This window comes from Lipotes vexillifer, unplaced genomic scaffold (assembly GCF_000442215.2).
Source record: "Lipotes vexillifer unplaced genomic scaffold, Lipotes_vexillifer_v1.1 scaffold1770, whole genome shotgun sequence".
NCBI lineage: Eukaryota > Metazoa > Chordata > Mammalia > Artiodactyla > Lipotidae > Lipotes > Lipotes vexillifer.
Window position 1 is genome coordinate 454,130 of NW_006796074.1, and position 20,142 is coordinate 474,271.

Below are 20,142 nucleotides of genomic sequence, written 5' to 3' on the forward strand. Positions count from 1 at the left end.
TCCCCCAAATATCTGTATTGTCCACTCCTTACTTCCTTCCAAGGTGTCTGTTCAAACGTGACTTGATCAGAGGCCTTTCCTGACCCCTGTATACAAGAGCACCCACTAATCACTCTGGATCCCCTCACCCTGCTTTATTTTTCTTGCTAGCAATGATCACCACCTACCATATATTTCCTGTCTGTCTCCCTTCCCTCTCTGCTGGCATCCAAATGTAAACTCCATGAGAAAAGGGACAATATCTTTTCTGCTCACTGCTTTATCTCCAGGGCCTGGAACTCTACCTGCCACAGCATATGTGCTCAAAATCACTGTTCTGGCTATAAGGATATACTGTACAATGCAGGGAATACAGCCAAAATTTTTATAATAACTATAAATGGAGTATAACCTTTAAAAATTGTGAATCACTATATTGTACACATATATAATATTGTACATCAACTAAATAAAGCTACACGTATGAAACTGGGGGGGAAAAAACTGTTCTGTGAATGAAGACCTCCAATTCCCCAGTCTCTCCATTCTGTCCTCTCCAACAGGCCTTTCCCATCTTCACTCTTACCATCACCACCATCACCACCACCACCCCACCCCCCATTGTCGATATCCTCAATTTGCCTTCCATCAAACCTGTTGGAAGACTCTTCTGGCTGCATGCATTTCACTGTCCACCTTTCCTGTCCGGTGCCTCACCATGACGTCCGCTAGGGAAAGCCCACCACCAAGCACAGATTCTGTTACCTCTGGGTCCTGAAGCCATCCTGGCTTTCCTTTTAGGAAACCTCTTCTTTAGCTGCCCCCCTCCCCCATAGTTGTTAAAAGAGCCTCCCATCACAATGCAGGGACCGCTCAAGAGCCAGGCACCAAACTGACATGCCTGTCTGCCTACCCCCATCTCTGCTGCCATCCACCGTGCACAAGGGAGAAGGGAGTCCTGCCCCGCGGCGCGCCGGGGACGGACACTCTCCTGCCCCTCTCAGCTCTGTTACAGTCCCTCCTTCTCTGCAGTACAAATCACCCCAAATCTCCATCTTGCTGCGGGCCCCTCTCCTCACCTTCAGGCTCTAGGAACCCACTCCATCTCCACTTTCCCCGGGACCTCTGTGGCGACACCGAAGGCACATTCTCAGCAGCGGCCTTACCGTGCTTCTCCGCAATGTTCCACCGGGGAGCCCTCCCCCCCCCATCCCCCGCAAACTCTCTCCCCGAGCCCTCTGCCGCATTCTCTTGGCTCTCCCGCTCCCACTTTCCCGGGCTGGTTCTCATCGGTCTTCGACCCCACCACAGGCAGGATGCGCGCTGGCATGCTCCCCCGCAGCTGGCGTCCACTCGGTTACCCCGACCCCTGGATCCAAGGGCGGGGACGGCCGGGCCCTGGGCTTAGCTGGCTCTCTCCCCAGGCCAAGTAACAAGCGCAGTGCACAACAGGCGACCATAAATGTGATCATACAAGTGCACAAATGCGTCCCGACTGGACCTGGTGCTTTCACTCCTCAACCGGGAGAAGTGCCATTCCGGGGCGGCCCGACCCGACCAGGAAACGCTCCAGCTTCCTGCAGAGCTGGCACTTGGGGCTGGCGCCGGGCCGACCCGCGGCCGCAGACGGGCCGGGGCCCAGGAGTGCCGTGGCGCCATCTCTCGCCGGCGGCTCCTATCGGGAAGGGGCATCACTCTCCCCAGGGCGGCCGCACTAAGGCCGAGACCCCGCCTCTACCGCCCCCAGGCCGGTGATCGGACGTCCCCCGCACATTGATGGGGACGCCATGCCAAGGCCACCAGTGCCGCAGGGGCCACTCACCCCGTGCAGGTGGAAGCCCTCGGCGCCTCCCGCGGGCTGCTCGACGCTGGCGCCCAGGCCCATGGCCACAGTCGGCTCAGGCGCCGGTGCCCGGGACCGCGGCGCCACCAGCGCGTACTCACCCTCTCGGCGCTCGACTACCCGCGCCTTGTCACGTGGGTGTCTGGCCACGCCCACCTTTAACTCTGACGCCCTTAGAGAGCGGCTGGCTGCTCCGTTTCCAAGGACGCGCGCGCCTCCAACAGCAGGCCGCGAGAGGCGCGACCGGGACTCTGACTCGGGAATACCGCTCCGCGAGGCACCACCAGACCCGGGCTCGGAGCCGCGGGTGCCCGGAGATGAGCATCAATGACTCCTCCCTTATGGTGCGTGGCCCGGGCACTGCCCAGCCGCTCCCTCCGGGACTCTCCGCCCCTGGTCTGGTGAACCCCGCGCCTTGCAGCTCTCCTGTTACCTCTCTGACCGCTCGTGCTGCCTCCGCTACCCGCCTTTCGCTGTCCCCGGCCTCTTCAGGCTGCATTCGTCCCTTCTCGCCTCTCTCTCCGTGGCAAGCGCATCCTCTCTAGTGTTCTCTGAGCCCACAGTCATCATCCCCACCCAGTCCTATCCCCGAGCTCCCCCAAACCAAAGCATAAAAACCCAGCTCCATCACATAGCCATTATCTCCCCTTCCCTGTCTGTGCCTCTTCTGGGTCCTTCACCTCAGTGGATCGCACCACCATTTGATCCCCCAGCCTTTACTCTTTTCCATACTCATCTCCAGATCCTGTCTGTCGGCAGGAAGTATCAGCTCCTAAATATCTCCTGAGATCACCCACATTTTATCTCCTAGTCCAGGAACACCACCATCTCCCCTCCAGGCACCTGCAACAGTCCCCCTCCCAACTGGTTTCTCTGCTTCAGCTTTCTTCACCAGCAGTCCCCCACCACCACCACCACCACCACCACCGCCGCCACCAACATCCACGACCACCCCAACGCACACACACACACACACACACACACACACACACACACACACGCCAGAGTGTTTGCAAAAACACACACCTGAGTACATTCCACACACACACACACCCCCATGCCCAATGCTTAAAACCATTCCAGCTGCTTCCTATTACCCTCAGGATGGTGTCTGGGCTCTTTGGTATGGCCCACAAGGCTGTTCACAATCCAACTACATCTATCCCCAACCCCGGCACCCACAAACCCTAGGGGAAGTGAGACTTCACTTTGAAATCTCAGCGCCTCTTACTATGTGACCTTTGTCAAGCCACAGCTTCCATGGGCTTCGGCTTCCTTAACTGTGAAGGATATGGAGAGCATAATGCGTAGATGATGGGCGTAAAGCCCTTGGTACACTTCCCCAGAGGTGGTTAGCCCACAATAACTTGTACCTCTGAGTACTGGTGTCATGATTCTTATTATCGGTTCGCTTTCTCCCCTCTTATTCCCTTCCTAAAGCAAAACCTGAGTTTAACTCCCCATCACATGTGAACCAGAATCTGTGCTTAATTCCAAAACAAACATCTCCAAACTCCTTCCCAAGAAAACTATGGAGCTGTTCCTGGGGCTGGGGAGGAATGGGATGAGGCCTGAATATTCTTTCTCTTCTCTTTACAGAATTGGAAGAGGAGCAGGGACTAGGGGAGGGAGCAGGTCAGAAGAGACAGAAAAGGGGCTGGGACTATTGCAACTGTGTCTTCCTCCTCGCAGGCTGGGATCATTTATTACAGCCAAGAAAAGTACTTCCGCCATGTGCAGCAGGCCGCGGCCGTGGGCCTGGAAAAATTCAGTAATGACCCAGTGCTGCAGTTCTTTAAAGCCTATGGAGTCCTCAGGGAAGGTAGGGACTCGTCAGTGTTGCCTTCTGACCTCAGGCACTAGCCCAGCACTAACGTGCCGGCTCCACCTGGATGCCTACTTCTACCCCAATCATGTTCCCATGGAAAAAGTCTTAAACTCAGTAGCTAGATTCCCAGGTTAATCCACAGAATGTAATCCATATCTAGTTGACTTTTGAGACCTCAGAGACCTCACTACCCCTGCTCTGCACCTCAGTCTCCCTATCTGTAAAATGAGTGGGGGGAAAGATGACTGCAAGATTATTGAACCAATCCCAGGCTTGGAAACTGAGAGCCAGTAGTGCAGAAAAAGGAGGAAGTGGTAGGTGTGGCCACAGGCAGGTGTGGGACAGGAGCAGGGAGAGAAGTGGGGCCCGTGGAGGTGCGACTCACTGACATTCAGAAGGTCATCCTGGGTGGGGGGCCAGCTGAGCTGCCCACGGCCAACGTCAGTGGACATGGAAGGATAAATATAGCTGAGCATCTAGCTGGGAATGCACAGAGGTCCTTCTTCAGAACCGACCTACAGGAATCCTTGTGCATATACTCCTGGACCATGGCGCCAGCATCCCATTCAGGAAGCTTCAGTCTTCAGGGAACTTGGGCCACTAGTGACCTTTTGGACCAGTTAGTCCAAGTCTTGGGTCAGGTGGTACCAAGCCTTGGGTCAGCCCTGTGTCTGCCATGGAGCCTCCTGCCCTCTGAGCATGGAGCCCCAGAGAATAACCACTTGGGCTCTCTTCACAGAGCGCATCCAGGATGCCATCAGCAGCCTAGAGAGCATCCAGAATCACCCAGATGTGTCCCTGTGCTCCGTCATGGCTCTCATTTATGCTCACAAGTGCTGTGAAACCATCGGTGAGTGCAGCCATGCTCAGCCAGGCCTGGCCCAGTGGGGAAAAGAGAGCCTCACTCCAGAGATATAGCCCCTCTCGGGCTGCAGGAGGTGTGTGCACCCGAGACTGCAGATGCTGTGAGGAGTGGTTCCCCTCCCCTCCCCATGGAGACCTCAAAGAAGACCCCATGCCCAGGCCCAATTGAGTGGGAGCCGCAGGCAGAAAGCATGACAGTGGGAGGGGTCCTCCTTCCACATCCCAAGAGCTGGGGAGACACCCTGGTTTCCTTTGCCAAGATCTTGTCGAGAAAAACCAAGCCAAAATAAAAAGTTCTACCCCTCATCTCTACCTCTCTAGAGTCAGGAAGAGATTCTGAGAAACTATGTACAAACTACAATTTCCCCACCCAGAATGGATTGTGGGCCTGAGGTGGGGGGTTCAGGTTTGATCTGTCTGCCCAGCAAACTGCTGGGCACAGAGGAGAAAAGATAAATCTCAGCCAGCAAACCCAATTCCAGGGCTGGGCAGCTCCTTTGGCATCACACGGGCCAGTGTTCCTGGTTCCCAGGCCCTGGGCTGTCGTGTAGTCGGCTCTGTGTGTTGAGGGAGGCCCAGAGTGTGGAGAGGCAGGGCCAGACAGACCTCCCCATCCTAACTTGTCCCCTTCCTCCTCTCTCTCGGATTCCCAGACCGAGACGCGATTCAGGAACTTGAGAGCAGCCTGAAGGAAATCCGCAAGACAGCCAGCGGGACTGCCCTGTACTATGCTGGCCTCTTCCTCTGGCTCATGGGCCGCCATGACAAGGCCAAGGAATACATTGACCGCACGTTGAAGGTCTCCAGCAGCTCCAGAGAGGTACAAGCCCTGGGCATCGTGGGGGCAACAGCCGAAGAAAGCAGCGTCCGAACACATCCTAAAGGGTGGCCCTTACTCCCATGGAGGGCCCTGGGGCTGGGGGAGGGCCACACCCAGACACCAACAAGACCCATGTTGGCTCAGGGGTTAGACCACTACACACTGGCCTTTGTCCATAGAGTCCGATTGCAGATAGGTTTTATGGCCTGCACTATATATTTTTAAAATCTTGAATCAGTTTGCTGACATTTAGAAATCAGAAGATTTTTACCTAAAAGTCCAGATGTCTTGGTTCTTTTGAAAAACTAGATGAGCTGACTACACTGGGCCTGTATTCTTTCCTTACAGTGATCTGCTAGGTGTCAGTGGTGGCTCACACAGAAGATCTCATATGCAGTGGATGTCATGTGCTGTAGAATTGTACTCATGGTAGAATTAGAAGCCTCAGTCTAAGCCATGCATCTCAGCAGGGCATATATCACCCCCAGCCCCCCAAGGGGGTGAAAATTGGTTCTTGGAGGAGGGGGTGAAAAAAACTTCACTGTTTGTATATAAAACACAGATATACACACAGTACATAAATGGTATATCTGTGATATTAAAATTTCTTGGAGAGGGAGGGAATGATTAGGGGAGAAATGACTAAAAAGTCTCCTTAGGAGGGCAATAATGGAAAAGAATTGAGAAACCTCTAGGTTGTGAGAGATGCTTCAGGGCAGGGTCTTCCAAGCACCCCTCTATCCTTGCCTCCTGGGCCTGGCCTGTGGCACCTGCCAGGCGAGGCGGGGTGAAGGCTGAAGGGGAGCCACCAAGGCCCATGAGCTCGGTATGGCCGCTTGCCCGCTCAGAGGGCATTCCCGGCTTCCCATGCAGGCCGGGCCCTGTGCTGGTCTAAGAAGTGGAGAGAGCTGGAGTGGCCCTACCCTGGCGCCCTGACCCCAGTGTAAAATAAACACACAATGACAGGACAGGTGGTAATGCCTCCATAAGGGGCAAGAGAACCATGGGGGTCATAGGGAGGGCCCCAACCCAGCCTGGAAGGTCAAGGAAAGCCTCCTACAGGAGGGGCCTCCTCGGCTGAGTTTTAAAGACTGGTGGTGGTTAATCAGATGAAAGGACTTGGTTTGGGGGGCGCGTACTGGGAAGGACATTCCAGACAAACGAACAAGAGGTATGAAGGCCTGCAGGGAGAGAGCAGGGCTCGCCTGGGATCTGGGAGCAGTGGTGCCCGGCAGGGCCTCAGGGAGTGGAATGACAAAGGGCGGGATGTGGGCAGGAGAAGCAGTCTGGATGGAGGCGATACAGGACCAAGCACTTCATCTTTCTCCTTGTTCTTATGCCAGGGCTACGTGCTCAGAGGCTGGGTGGACCTCAGCTCAGACAAACCCCACACTGTGAAGAAGTCCATCAAGTACCTCGAGCGTGGCATCCAGGACACCAAAGATGCTCTGGGGCTGATGGGAAAGGTAGGAGGGACAAGAGTGTCCCCACCCAGAGACCTCAGTCTCTAGACGCCCCCAGCTGGTGGATGAGGAACAAAGGTCCGGAGAGCATCAGGGACTCAGAACAGCCCCGGGCCTGCTCCAGTCCTCCCTGCTTCCTGCCCAGTCTCGAGTTTCCGTTGCCTGTGTGGGGTCTTCTTGGGGTCTAGGCTCCCTTGGCTCTGGCGGGCTTTGTCTCTTTGCCTTTTGTTTTCACCCACTGCCCCTTTTCTATGCATCTTTCTTTCACACTTTCTCATCTCACCTGTTAAATTCACCTAGTTGGTCATAAGAGAAGGGAGGTATGTGTTTTGTATTTTCTGACCTTAATTTAAATTGTTTCCTTTTTCTGATGTGGCCCTCGTTGAATCAATCTATGAGGGAAAAACCATCCTCTTATCCTCTTCTGTTTGTATATCCTTTCTTATAAAATGAATACTTGCTCATTAAAAAACCAAAAGTCTAAGAAGGTCAAAAGGTGATTTAAAGTGGCATCCTTAGCCCTACCACCCCCGAACAGCCCATGTTAACATCTCAGGGCCATGTCTCGGAGTCTTTCTTCTACGCATTGGTTCGGGGTGTGCCTTCGGTGGTTTTTCTGGGGAGCAGAGGCCATGAGGTTATCGCACAGGAGGTTTAGCAGGTTGTGCCCTTGGGACCAACACTTGTGGAGAAAGTGAAAGAAGCAGGAGGGAGAACTTGGGCTGTGAAGCAGCTCCAGTGAAGGCCTCAGCCAACTCTGCTTGGAATTACGGAGCTGGGATGGCCCTTCACTGACTCCCTCGCTGACAAGATGCTGACTGTGTGACCTGCCCCTCGCGGAGGTGTGTGACCTACCCCTCGCAGAGGTGTGTGACCTGGTACCAGGCAGCTACCTGCAGCCACGGGTGATCCCAGGAGGGAGACTCCCCCGAGAGCTGTCAGCGGCCAACTCCCCTTTTCCTGAAGGAGGTCACACACAGCACCCACCATGGGGTGGGAGATAGTGTGGGTAGTTCATATAGTTGTTATCATAGGTCATCTTACCGTTTGGTCTCTTTCTCTTCATGTAAGGTTATATCATAAGCACGTGTCATTTTGAATGTCTGCATAAAGCCAGGCCCCTGTTGTGTGGGCCTAATGTAATTTGCCGACCCCGCCTCCTATTGTTTGGATATTGAGATTGTTTCTAGTTATACACTTAGAAAGAGTTCTACAGTGAGCACGTTTATGCATATATCTTTATTTAGAATAATCCTCCTCTTGTTCTTAATAAGTCCCTTAATGGAGGGTTACTGTAAACTGAAGCCGTCCAATTTCAAGCCTTTTGGGAGCATTGCCCTCTGCCCCTCAGGCATCTGTGTCCTGACTCACCCAGGAGAGCCTGGTGGCTGGCTGCCTGCAGAGGCCATGACCCCAGCCGGGTGTGCCTTGCGGAAAAAGCACCGCAGGCTTGCCGTGGGGAGGGGAGGGTTACCTGCAATCCCTAACCGACTCCGGGTTGCTGCACTGGCCCAGTGAGCAGTTTTCGGTGGTGAATTTTAGGAAAGTGAATGGGAAATGATGGGCCATATGTGGAATTGGAAGGGGCCCAGCCACCCCAGCTTCTCCGCTACCGGGGGGGGGGGGGGGGGGGCCCCCCCCCCAGCCTATCTTCGCTAATGCTTTTTCTTCAAGGTCATAGGGCGCCCTCCCGGGGGGGGGCGCCCTCCCATGACCTTGCTCTATCCAGGCCTGCTCAGGGCTCAGCCGTCTCCTGCAGCCCCTGCCTTGCCTGTCAAGGAACCCAAGACCGCTGTGGACCCTGATCTGTCACTCTGAGTGATGGATCCTGCCCACATGTCAGGCTCTGCTCCTGTCCTGGTGGGGACCCTGACACCCCTCCATCCTTCGTGGGCACCAGTGGGGCTCTTTTCTTTGGCTTTCGACAGGCAACGTACTTCATGATGCTGCAGAACTACTCGGGGGCCCTGGAGGTGGTGAACCAGATCACCGTCGCCTGGGGCAGTTTCCTGCCGGCCTTGGTCCTAAAGATGCGGCTGTTCTTGGCTCGGCAGGACTGGGAGCAGACGGTAGAAATGGGACACAGGTGAGGGGTGGGGCCAACCTGCTATTTCCTTCCTTTGCTAGCCAAGGGGGCTAATCGTTCCCATATTACACAGAGGCGAGATGGGAGCTGCTGTGTACTTGATGGAGTAAGACACAAAAGTCAGTATTGTCAACAGGAGTTATGAATAGTGACATTATGACATTGGGGGTGGGGGAGGAGAGGGAGGATGGACGTGAACTAGACACTTACCTGTCATAGCAGGAAGCCAACAGCAGAGACCTGCAGTGGAAGAATCAAGAAATAGGCCTATCAAGAGGTCTAAGCATAGTGTTTAGGAGAGAGATGGAGGGAGCTACCAAAGGAGCCCAAAGCAACAAGAGTTACAGGGTAAAGAGCAGTTGTCTCTGAGGAGTTGTGGGGAGGGGAGAGTAAAGGGAGAAAGGGACTATTGTATTATTTACTTTTAAAAACTGTGGGTGTGATATGCGTTAATAAAAACTTCAGGGGACAAAGGTCATTGTTGCCTGAGAGAAGACTTTAGTAGCAAGCTGAGTGCATCCGGAAGACAGCCTAGGGTTCAGGAGTTATGCGGGTTTGTGGAAGCCAGACACCAAGTATAGGGTGATCCTGAAGCACTCTCACTGTGAATAGAGATAAAGATGGCTTCAGGGGAGGGATGTTTGATGGAGGGTTTTGTAGAATGGAATTTTCTAGAAAGCTGAAGCTTATCTCTTTAACCTCTAACCCTTTAACTATTTTTATCACAGTAATCCTAAAACGTACAGTACCAATTTTCTTCCTAAAAAGAGTTAGTGGACTATGTTTTTTTCTGAGTGACCATGAGTCACCACTACAAGTTTTTACTAAATTGTGTGAGGGAAAAAAAACCCAAAATACAAACATACCTCTTCCTTCCCTGTGGAGGGATGATAACTCCTCTGATGATAGCTGGAATTTGAGTCTCAGAAAGAGGCACTGGTAGGAAGCTGAAAGTGATTCCAGCCTGTGCCAGGCCTGGGCAGGTCCTCGGCAGCCCTCTCTCACAGTTGACACCTGGCCGGTGTCCTTGGCAGGAGCTGGGTCAAGAGCTTGCTTTGGACGCTCTGCCTTGGGCCCACAGGATACCTGGAAACACCTGCCTGAAGGCCTCAACCTTGAGTGTGTGCGGCCTCCCTGCCCAGGCGCCGCTGCATCCACCTGCAGGGAGATGGTGTTTGGTGTCAGTGGCTTGAGTCCAACACCCGACACCTTCCCTCACGGAGGGTTTCCCAGCTCATAGAGTTCCCCCATTGCTCTTTAACTTTTTTTTTTTTCTGGCCACACCACACGGCATGCAGGATCTTAGTTCCCTAACCAGGGATCAAAACCATGCGCCCTGCAACGGAAGCGGGACGTCTTAACCACTGGACTGCCAGGGAAGCCCCTCCCGCATTGCTCTTTTTTTTTTTTTTTTTTTTAACATCTTTATTGGAGTATAATTGCCTTACAATGGTGTGTTAGTTTCTGCTTTATAACAAAGTGAATCAGTTATACATATCCCCATTGCTCTTTAAATCTCTGCTCTCTGTAGGTGTCTTTCTCTTTTCAACCCTAAAAATTGTTTATTTTTTCCTTCTCTCTTATTTTTCGCCACTAATACTAAAATAATTTGTCTCTTTCATTTAAAGAACCAGCTTTGAGTTTTGTTGATGCTGTTATCTTTGTTTCCTAATTTATTAATTTCTGCTCTTTATTATTTTCTGCCAACTACCTCCTGTGGAGTTACTCTGTTGTTATTGTCTGACTCTTGAGTTGGATGCCTGGCCATTCTCAATCTTCTTTTAGAAGATAAGCATTTAAGTCTATGAATGTCCCTAGAGGTACCATTTAACAGTATCTACACATTTGGATACTTCAGTAGTATCTTCAGTATCTTTTGGTTCTAAGAATTTTCTAACATTCGTTCTGATTCTTTTTTAGTCCATACATCTTTTAAAAGTTTTTTTTAATTTCCAAATTATGAGGTTCCCAATGCCTTCAAATTCATCATAAATGCTTAGAAGTCTTTGAATGTTGACTGTGCCTAATCGTGTTGGAATTTTATATGTCATTTGGAGTAACCGTCAATTAAGCAGAAGGGCCGTTCCCTGATCAGGCTGAAAAATATGAAATTTCCTGTAAAGAAATAGAATATTGGAACTTCCCTGGCGGTCCAGTGTTTACGACTCCATGCTCCCAATGCAGGGGGCATGCGTTCGATCCCTGACTGGGGAACTAAGATCCTGCATGCCACTCGGTGTGGCCAAAAAAGAAAAGAAAAGAAACAGAATATAGAAAACTCCACAATATGATCAGGAGCTGCATCTTCCCAAGGACATATGTTGGAAACCAAGGTTCCTTTCCATCTTACAGCTGCAGACTGCCCCCCAAGCACCTCTCTGACCCCCCTGGACCTTGGCACCACGGTCATACCTGTGCTATTTGGGACATAATGGGCTTCTGTCACAAAGACACCCCCAAATATGTGACTTAAATAACATAAGATGTTATTCCTCTCTTGGGGAAAAGTTTGGGTGGTAGGCCAGGGCTAGGATGACAGCTTAACTCTGTAGGGTCCCAGGCCCCTTCTCTCTCATTGCTGTCCTGTTCCTAAGATGTTGCTCACATGGTCCACATTCCAGCCAGCAGGAAGGAGGAAAGAGAAGAAATGGAAGGCATGCTGTAGGGGCACCACTGGATATATCCTGGGCACTTCCGCTTGCATCCTATTGGGCAGAAATTAATCACATGGTCACTCCTGAGCTGCAAAGGGGGGCTGGGAAATGTAGTCTTTTCCGGTAGCCCTGTGCCCCAACAGTTTGGGGGTTCTGTTATTAAAAGGAGAAGGGGAGAATGGATGTTAGGAGACAATCAGAAGTTGCCGCCACACCTTCCTAGCCTTGCCTCTGAACATTCTCAGTTCACGTGGCTCCTCTTCCTATTTCAGAATCCTAGAAAAAGATGAAAGCAATATTGATGCCTGCCAAATTCTAGCTGTGCATGAGCTTGCAAGAGAAGGAAACATAACCACAGTAAGTTCTTTCAAGACTCAGAAGTTACGCCTTGAAACCAACACAGCCAAGGAGGGACCCCTCACAGCACCTCCACCCCCAAGGCATTGGAGGGGGCTCCCTGGGTCTCAGCTCCCTGCCCCCTCCTCCATACTCCCTGCCAGAGAGGTCTGCTCTGGTTTGGTCTTTGAGCCACACAGTTCCAAAGGCCAGCAGTGAGGTTAACTCTGGTTCTGCCACATGTTCCCTGTGTGACCCTGGGCAGGTGTCTCCACCTGAATGAGCCCCAGGATGCTCATCTGTAAAATGGAGATAATTCCACCCACTCCGTGAGCTTGTTATAAGGACTAAGATGACAGGTGGGACAACTGGGAGCAGTGCCCGGTGTACTACAATAATTTGCTCCATGTTACCTGATAGAAGTCATGGTTGTGGTGGGGGTTTTTTTGTTTTTTGTTTGTTTGGGGTTTTCTTGTTTGTTTTTTGCCACACCACACGACTTGCAGGATCTTAGTTCCATGACCAAAAATTGAACCCAGGCCCACGGCAGTGAAAGTGCTGAGTACTAACCACTGAACCACCAGGGAATTCCCCACAGTTGTGTTTCATATTTCAGGAAATGCCTTTTTTTAGGGAATGGTTGGAATTGCTCAGGTATTGACAGTACCAGGTAGTACCTGGCCCCAGACTTGCTCCTAAGCCTTGTAGTTTTCCAAAGAAACCCCAAAGAGCCCTCACATCCAATCAGAAGCACCTAGGATTCTTAATGAAAACATCCACGCCCAGACAGCTTCTTATTTTCAGAAAGAGTCTGTGTATTCAGCTAAAACCCTGCCTTCTGAATAAAGACATTGCCTCTGTGGGCACTGTGACAAATCAAGAGGCTCTAAGGGGTCATGGTGGGAAGAGGAAGTTTCTGGTTCCATCTGGCCAGCTCTGAAATTACGGATTTTGTGGGGTGAGGTGAGGTGGAGGGCACCGTTTGTATTTGGGAGGAACCCTCGAAAAGGGCTCTACCACTGTCTCTGGGTCAGAACAAGAGAACAGGCATGTCCTCCGTTCCCTGGGACCCCAGAGCCCTGGGCAGGCCTTCCTAAGGCCTGGCCTGAAGGTTAGGCCCAAGGGCAATTAGCATTTAATTCTCCTTTGCTCCCACCTCAAACTCTGGGATCTGCCCCTCACCCCAGCTCAGGCTGCCCAGTTCTTGTCTTGCAGAAAAGATCCACCCTACCCCGGGCTTCTCTTCTGGCACTTCTTTGCAGCTGGGGACTAAAAACTCCCTACTCCCACATAGAGAGTGGGCAGAAGAGTCCATTGGAAAGAACACAGACTTTGGAGTCAGTCAGCCACCTTGTTGGCTGGGTAAACCTTGAGCAAATGACCTAACCTTTCTGACCCTTCATCTGCTGGACTGAAAAATTCGGGTATCTATAGTTACACTAACTTACAGGGTCGTTGGGAGCATTCACTGGAATGACAGAGAGGCACCAATGTGGTGACTCATGTCAAAATGGAGCAGGGGTTTGGGGCCAGGGACCTGTCCTGACCATTTGCTCCTGGGCCAGCCCAGGTGGTTTGCTGCCAGCCTGGTGGGCTGTGGTGTGGGCACCATGACAGGTGGCTCCTGGCCCTGCCTGGGGGTGTCCCAAAAGGCAGCTGCTCTTCACAGATTCATGAACAAAGCGGCAGTGCCAGCTCTGGGATGAATAATGTTCCTGAAAGCTCTGCCAATGAGGCTCCGAAGTAATACTGAAGCCTGGGCCCGCCCAAGGCCAATTAACTCTGAATCTCTGGGACTGGCTTGGGGGCCTGGGTGTTTTTAAGATCTCCCAGCTGGTGTTCATGGGCAGCCACAGTTGAGAACCTCTGCCCCACTCCCCTTTTATATACTGCCTTTGACGTTGTATTTTGTTCTTGTAGGCTGCCGAGCGTGTTAGAAATCTGATTAAGGCGCTGGAAATAAGAGAGCCCCAAAATCCAAGCCTCCATCTTAAAAAAATTCTTGTGGTTGGCAGACTGGTAAGAAGGTGCTCCCTGGTTTCTGAACGGGTGCTTCTTGTTATGTTCCCCGGGGGAGACCTGTGCTCCCTGGAAGCTCCCTGAGGACCCTGCCCCTCCCCTCTCTGGCTTAAACTTGGCCTCTCAGGCTGGTGGCCCTGACCCCGGGGCCACTGCCTGCCTCCAGCCAATCACTGAATTGTGGGCTCTGTAGCCTGCACCTACGTGTCCTTCAAAGATGCTATGAGGATTATGGAGGTGAGGTCTAGAAGTGCTCTCAGAGAGGGAGGCGCCCTGTTTGGGGAAAGAGGGCAGTGGCACAGCTGTGGTACAGCAGAGCAACGCCCAGCTCTAGCCTCAGGGTGCTGGAGCACTGGACTCCCATATTCTTTCTGTGGAAGAGACCTGGTGAGGCTGGCCTACCTAGGCCTCTCTGATGCCAGGCAAGGTGCAAACAGACCAGGCTGCCAAACCATCTGTCTCTGTCAGACCCTTGAGCCCCAGAGCCAGATTTACTAGAAGGAATTGCCATAAGAACAGGGGCAGCTCTGGGGAGTCGAATGCCACTGGGATACCCTCTTGTCCTCCACAACTGTGTCTGATTCTCTCTGCCTCATGCTCCACACGTGGCAGGGAAAGTGGCTGCTCGTAGCCTTCAGAGCCACTTTCCATCAGTGGGACACAAAGAGTTTCTCTCATGCAACTTCAATTTGTGAAAAACCTCCTGGTGACTCGTTGGGCCAATGACTGTGGCCAGACAGGGGCTGGGTCCCTCAGAGGGCCTGCGGCTGGAGGCAGGTTCCACAGATGTGGCCAGCGGGGGGTTCTTTGGGAGGTGGACAGCTACCCGGACCCAGCTGCCTGGACACAGGGTACCTCTTGGGCTCTCCTGAACACCCCCTAGTCCCACCAAAGTGACACGGCCGTGCTCAGACAGGCTGGCCTGACTGATTTCCCCATTCCCGTGTCTGTGCCTTGCAGTCTGGGAGGCACCAGGCGATTCTGCAGCTGGTGTGTAGCTTCCTCGAGCGAACCTTCATGGCCACATCCTCCTACGCCCACGTGGCCACAGAGCTGGGCTACCTCTTTATCCTGCAGGACCAAGTGAAGGAGGCATCTCTGTGGTACTCGGAGGCCATGAAACTGGACGAGAGCAGCATGGCTGCCTTGACTGGTCTGTGCAGGCGGGGCAGGGCGAGGGGTGGTGGGGCGGGGGCTGGGAGCCAAGCAGGGTGGCTGCTGTGGGTCCAGAAGAGAGTGGGCTGGGAAGCATTCCCCCCAGGGTGTGTGTGAGTTTGGGGCTGCGTTGTATGATGGGGTGCCTGTCCACGAATCTACAAGTATAGATGTAAGAGGAACAGGAATTCTCAAAAGTGGTCAAAGCCGTTCTGATCTACAGCCGACCTCCAATAGCCATACGCAGCCCATTACGCTCAGTAAGCCCTGCCTCCTCTCAGGCCTCCCCAGGCCAGTGTGGGAGAAGGTTCTACTGCCAGAGTACCCCTCCCCAAAGCCTCTAGCCTCACCTCTGTAGACCCTCCGTCTTCAGGCCACTGAGCTGAAAGGCCACCAGAGTGAGCAGTTTTGAGAGTTTTACTTTCCGGTCTGTCCCAGTGCTTCCCTCCGGCTTTATCTAAATGTCAAAATGAATTTTTCAGAGCCCGATTTTCATTTTTACACAAAGCCCTCAAATCTGTGGTCTCTGGTGAATCCTGAAGCAGCAGTGTTTGATTTTAGTGGGGGCAGCCTCATGACCAGTGCTCCAGGCAGACTGGCTTCTTGTCCTGGCTCTGAGGAGTTGTGGGCAAGTCACTTCTGTCTACACTCCAGGCTCCTCATCTGTGCGGCACAATCAAAAAAGCAATCCAAGTGACTGGTCTTGATTTCTGGTTCAATACGTCAGGCTGACTCATCCGTCATCGCCTCTTCCTCCCTCCCCAAATCCCACAAAAGTCATGGGCGACCTTTTAAAAAGATGATGAGTCTCTGTAGCAGCCCCAGAAACAGGGAAAGGTGCCTTAGGTGGACCAGGAACTTTGAAGGACTTCTCATTTTTAGAAGATATGAAGCATATTGCATCCAACAAATGGAAACTCCAAGCAGGTCTAGAAACCCATAAGCCAACATGGGTTGGGGCAGCTAAAGAAATGAGTAAATCAGCTTTCCCCAAAGGGCTCCAGGAAAAAGAAAATTTTAAAAACATAAGCTCAGGGTCCCTAGAGGCTGGGAGCAAAACATGCCATAGGGTGATCATTGAGATAATAGGAGGGTTATTGAGGGTCAGAGAGTGGGATCAGGGAGGGTCTTACCAGGTGGTGGGGTAGGAGGGAGCGAAACAGAGCCCCCCGGCCCATGACGTCCCAGCACCATCAGGGACATGAAGGACCAAAAGACTTGGATGCCCGGCACATAGGCAAATCCCCCGAAATGTTCCTCCACCAGGCTGAGTCCTTCCCCACTTCCTCATTCAAGGGAGATCCCCAGCCGATCAGCCAAAAGGGAAGTCCGCACACTCCAGCCCAGGCCGAGCCCACTCTTGTGTGTCCTAGACTCATCCATCTTATCCGGCCCATCTGGGAAAATCAGTGACCTTAACAATTTGGGAAATCTGCCCCAGATGCTAATACTCATCACTCTTGTCCATTTATAAATCTACTAGCAGTTTGAAAAAGGGACCAAGTGGAACATGCAAAGCAGTGCCCCTCTGAGGAGCAAAGTTAAGGCCAGATGCAGAAAAGACTTTTTCCCCCAAATACCTCCCATGTTGGCTGGCTCTAGAGGGTATTATGTCAGTAAGTAAAGAACATGCTACTAGGAAAAAATACAGAGAACAAAAAAGAGTTGCTGAAAATTTAAAATATGATTATTGCAAAGTAAAAAATTCCATAGATGAGCCAAATAGTGGGATGGATATAATTGAAAACCAAGTTGGTGATTAGGAAGACAGAAATAACTGCACTGAAATGGCCAAGGACTATCGTGTAAAAGAAGAATAGTAGGAAGAGAAGGGATTTGTCCTCCCAATATCAAAACATGTCTCAAAACAAAAGTAGTTAAGTCTGGACTTCCTTGGTGGTGCAGTGGTTAAGAATCCGCCTGCCAATGCAGGGAACACAGGTTTGAGCCCTGGTCCAGGAAGATCCCTCATGCCGCAGAGCAACAAAGCCCGAGCGCCACAACTACTGAGCCTGCGCTGTAGAGCCTGCGAGCCATAACTACTAAGCCCACGCGCCACAGCTACTGAAACCCGCGCACTCTAGGGCCCAAGTGCCGCAACTGCTGAGCCCGCATGCTGTAACTACTGAAGCCTGTGCACCTAGAGCCCGTGCTGCACAACAAGAAAAGCCACCACAATGGGAAGCCCGTGCACTGCAACAAAGAGTAGCCCCTGCTCACCGCAATTAGAGAAAGCCCACGCACAGCAACGAAGACCCAACGTAGCAATAAATAAATATTAAATGCTTTAAAAAAAAAAAAAGTAGTTAAGTCAGTTTGAGGCCAGCACTGGAATAAACAAATAGATAAATGGGATAGAAACAGGTCTTATGATATAAATGACATTTCAAACCCATAGAGTTTCAATAGCTTATGACTGGACACCTGACTCTCCATTATGAAAAAAATAAAGGTAAATGCCCATCTCACACTATCCTCAAAAATAAATTCCGGATGAGTTAGGTATTTAAACATAAAAATTAAATTGGACTTGGGTTTCCTGGGGGATGCTAAGCCTAACCACAAACTCAGAAGCTATAAAGGAAAATATTTGACCAATTTGACTATGTAAAAATTTAAAACTAATAGATGGCAAAAGGCACAATAAAATAGTTAAAAGGTAAAAGGCAAACTAATGGAAAATGTAACAAAGACTATATATAAAGAGAATATAAATATATAAAGAGAATATATATATATATATATATATATATATATATATATATATATACAGAGAAATCCATCCAAAGAAAAACAGGCAAAAGCTATCAGGAGGAAATTCACAGTAGAAAAGACCATTAAATATAAAAAAATATGTTCATTCTCCCTAAAAAATTTTTTTAAATGTGAATTAAAATGAGTTACTGTTCACTCTTTAACTTGGTAAAGAGTGAAGCATGTTTGTGAGGTTGTGAGGAAAAAAAGAACACTTTCAAATTCTTGGCAGGAATATTAATCCAGATATCCTTGGAGGACAAGTTGGCCTTATCTATCAACGTTTTAGATATGCGTGCCCTTTGACCTATCGGCTCTACTTCAGGAATTAGAACACAGACAAATGTAGACCATGGCACTGTAATATTTAAACACTGAAAACAAACTATATGAGAAATGAGGAGTCCTTCAGTAGGGCAGTAGTTAAATAAACGGTTACATCCACAGTGGAATATTATGTCATGATTTAAGGAAATGGGATAGATTTGTGTGAACTGATGGGAAAACATGGTATACGCTAATAACATATAAATGCTTCAAAAGATGTTTGGAGGTGTATACCCCGAACTGTTCATGTTGGTTCTTTCTAGAGAGAGACACAGCCAGAACATGAGCTAGGGATGTTTTCCTGAAAACATCCTTATCATTCCTTATGATTTGAATTCTTTACCATGAGTATGTGCCACTCTAAGTTTGTGAAGATGTCGGAAGGGGCCCCTGCCATCCACTCTCCCGTCCCTGCCTCTGGCCTGCTGGGCTGCTGGCTCTGCTGCAGAGCTGGCTGCTCATCCTAGTTTTGCCCCATCCCAGGGGTCATCTGGTGCCAGATCATAGACGGCCACCTAGAAGAGGCTGAGCATCAGCTGGAATTCCTGAAGGAGGTGCAGCAGTCCCTTGGGAAGTCCGAGGTCAGAGCTCTCTGGGCGCTGGGGTTGCTCCAGGATCGTGCCCCCCGCCCCACCTTCCTCCCACCCCCAGTTTCCAGTAAAGCACCCAAGACAGCCCGGGCTTCTGGCAACTCTGCACAGAGGGTGTTGCTTCCAAGACCTGGGCCTGCCTCCCACAGGTGCTGGTTTTCCTCCAAGCCCTCCTGGCTTCCAAGAAGCACAAGGGAGAGCAGGAGGCCGCAGCACTGCTGAAGGAAGCGGCTGAGCTGCACTTCTCCAGCATGCAGGCCCTCCCCCTGAGCACCGAGTACTTTGAAAGGCTTGACCCCCTCTTCCTGGTCTGCATCGCCAAGGAGTACTTGGTCTTCTGCCCCAAGCAGGTTAGAGGAGAGTGCATCTTCATGGCGGTGGGGTGGGAGTGGGGTTGGTCCTCAGGACAGGTCTGGACTGAGGCAGGACCTACCTGGCAAGTCACCAGGGTGCTTGAGCCTCTGGCAGTTGGGGAGCCCAGCGCTTTTCACACTTGCACGTGCAGCACACCAGTCAGCCAGGGAGTGGGGCACAAGCCCTGCATCTCCCAGGTGATGCCAATGCTGCTGGTCCAGGTACCGCACTTGGAGGAGCAGGGCACTGGCCCCTGTGTCTGCATTTATCCTAGAGAAGAACTGGGCTCCCTTTTTGCCAGATGTCTTCTAAGAAGTATGTTGGTCTTTTCTTGTTTGTCTGGCTTTCCCAGACAGTCAAGATTCCTTGTGGGCAAGGATCATATCTCATACACCTTAATATCCCCCCAGTGCCTTGTAGTGTCATTCCACAAATATTTATTGAAGGCATTACCATGTGCTAGATGCCGTGCTAGGTAGGGGGGATGCAACAGTGAACAAAAGAAAGTCCCCATTCTCAGGAGCTGATGCTCTTGCACTAGGTGGTACAGAGTGGATGGTATATACATGTGGGAAAAAGTAAAACACTGCGAGAGTGTTTTCTGAGCACTCCAGGAGTCTCCGTTGGAATAGGGCAAACCGCACAGCCAGACCCCCGTGTTCCTACAGCCCCGGTCGCCAGGCCAGATTGTGTCTCCACTTCTTAAACAAGTCTCTGTGATCTTGAATCCTGTAGTCAAGGCAGCACCAGCCCTGATCGACCCGCTGTATTTGATGGCCCAGGTCAAGTATCTCTCAGGTGAGCCTGTGGGTCCTCATGGCCGGCGGGGCCCCTGGGTGAGTGTCCACAGGCTCCCTGCCTGGGGTAGTCCACACACACATACCCTCAGGAGGCGGGCCCACTCCTTCCAGCCTCTAACCCCCAGACACCTTCCTGACTCCTCACCAGCAGGGGTCTCTCCAACCCACCCTTTTGCTGATAGGGTCCCCAACCCTTCAGCAGTCCCCAACCCTTTTGGCACCAGGGACCAGTTTCATGGAGGACAATTTTTCTTCCACGAAGAAGCGCGG

General features: G+C 51.4%; 2 protein-coding genes across 3 annotated transcripts in view; one reads left to right on the plus strand and one right to left on the minus strand.

Annotated features, from left to right (window-relative positions):
- Positions 1-1,870, minus strand: part of GORASP1 (golgi reassembly stacking protein 1) — a 9,547-nt gene extending 7,677 nt beyond the window's left edge. Inside the window, exon 1 of the mRNA XM_007468139.1 lies at positions 1,802-1,870. Coding sequence (XP_007468201.1) covers positions 1,802-1,864 — 63 coding nt within the window. The 5' untranslated portion in view covers positions 1,865-1,870. The remainder of the gene's footprint in view (positions 1-1,801) is intronic.
- Positions 1,871-2,139: 269 nt separating this feature from the next.
- TTC21A (tetratricopeptide repeat domain 21A) overlaps positions 2,140-20,142 on the plus strand; it is a 29,854-nt gene continuing 11,851 nt past the window's right edge. The window contains exons 1-13 of one of the 2 annotated variants that reach the window (XM_007468140.1): positions 2,140-2,166; positions 3,515-3,644; positions 4,390-4,500; positions 5,168-5,334; positions 6,678-6,800; positions 8,726-8,883; positions 11,810-11,917; positions 13,356-13,365; positions 13,803-13,892; positions 14,853-15,045; positions 18,612-18,709; positions 18,868-19,068; positions 19,741-19,870. In XM_007468140.1, coding sequence (XP_007468202.1) covers positions 2,140-2,166; positions 3,515-3,644; positions 4,390-4,500; positions 5,168-5,334; positions 6,678-6,800; positions 8,726-8,883; positions 11,810-11,917; positions 13,356-13,365; positions 13,803-13,892; positions 14,853-15,045; positions 18,612-18,709; positions 18,868-19,068; positions 19,741-19,870 — 1,546 coding nt within the window. Of the gene's footprint in view, positions 2,167-3,514; positions 3,645-4,389; positions 4,501-5,167; positions 5,335-6,677; positions 6,801-8,725; positions 8,884-11,809; positions 11,918-13,355; positions 13,366-13,793; positions 13,893-14,852; positions 15,046-18,611; positions 18,710-18,867; positions 19,069-19,740; positions 19,871-20,142 lie in introns of both variants that reach the window. The other variant, XM_007468141.1, reaches the window with a different exon arrangement.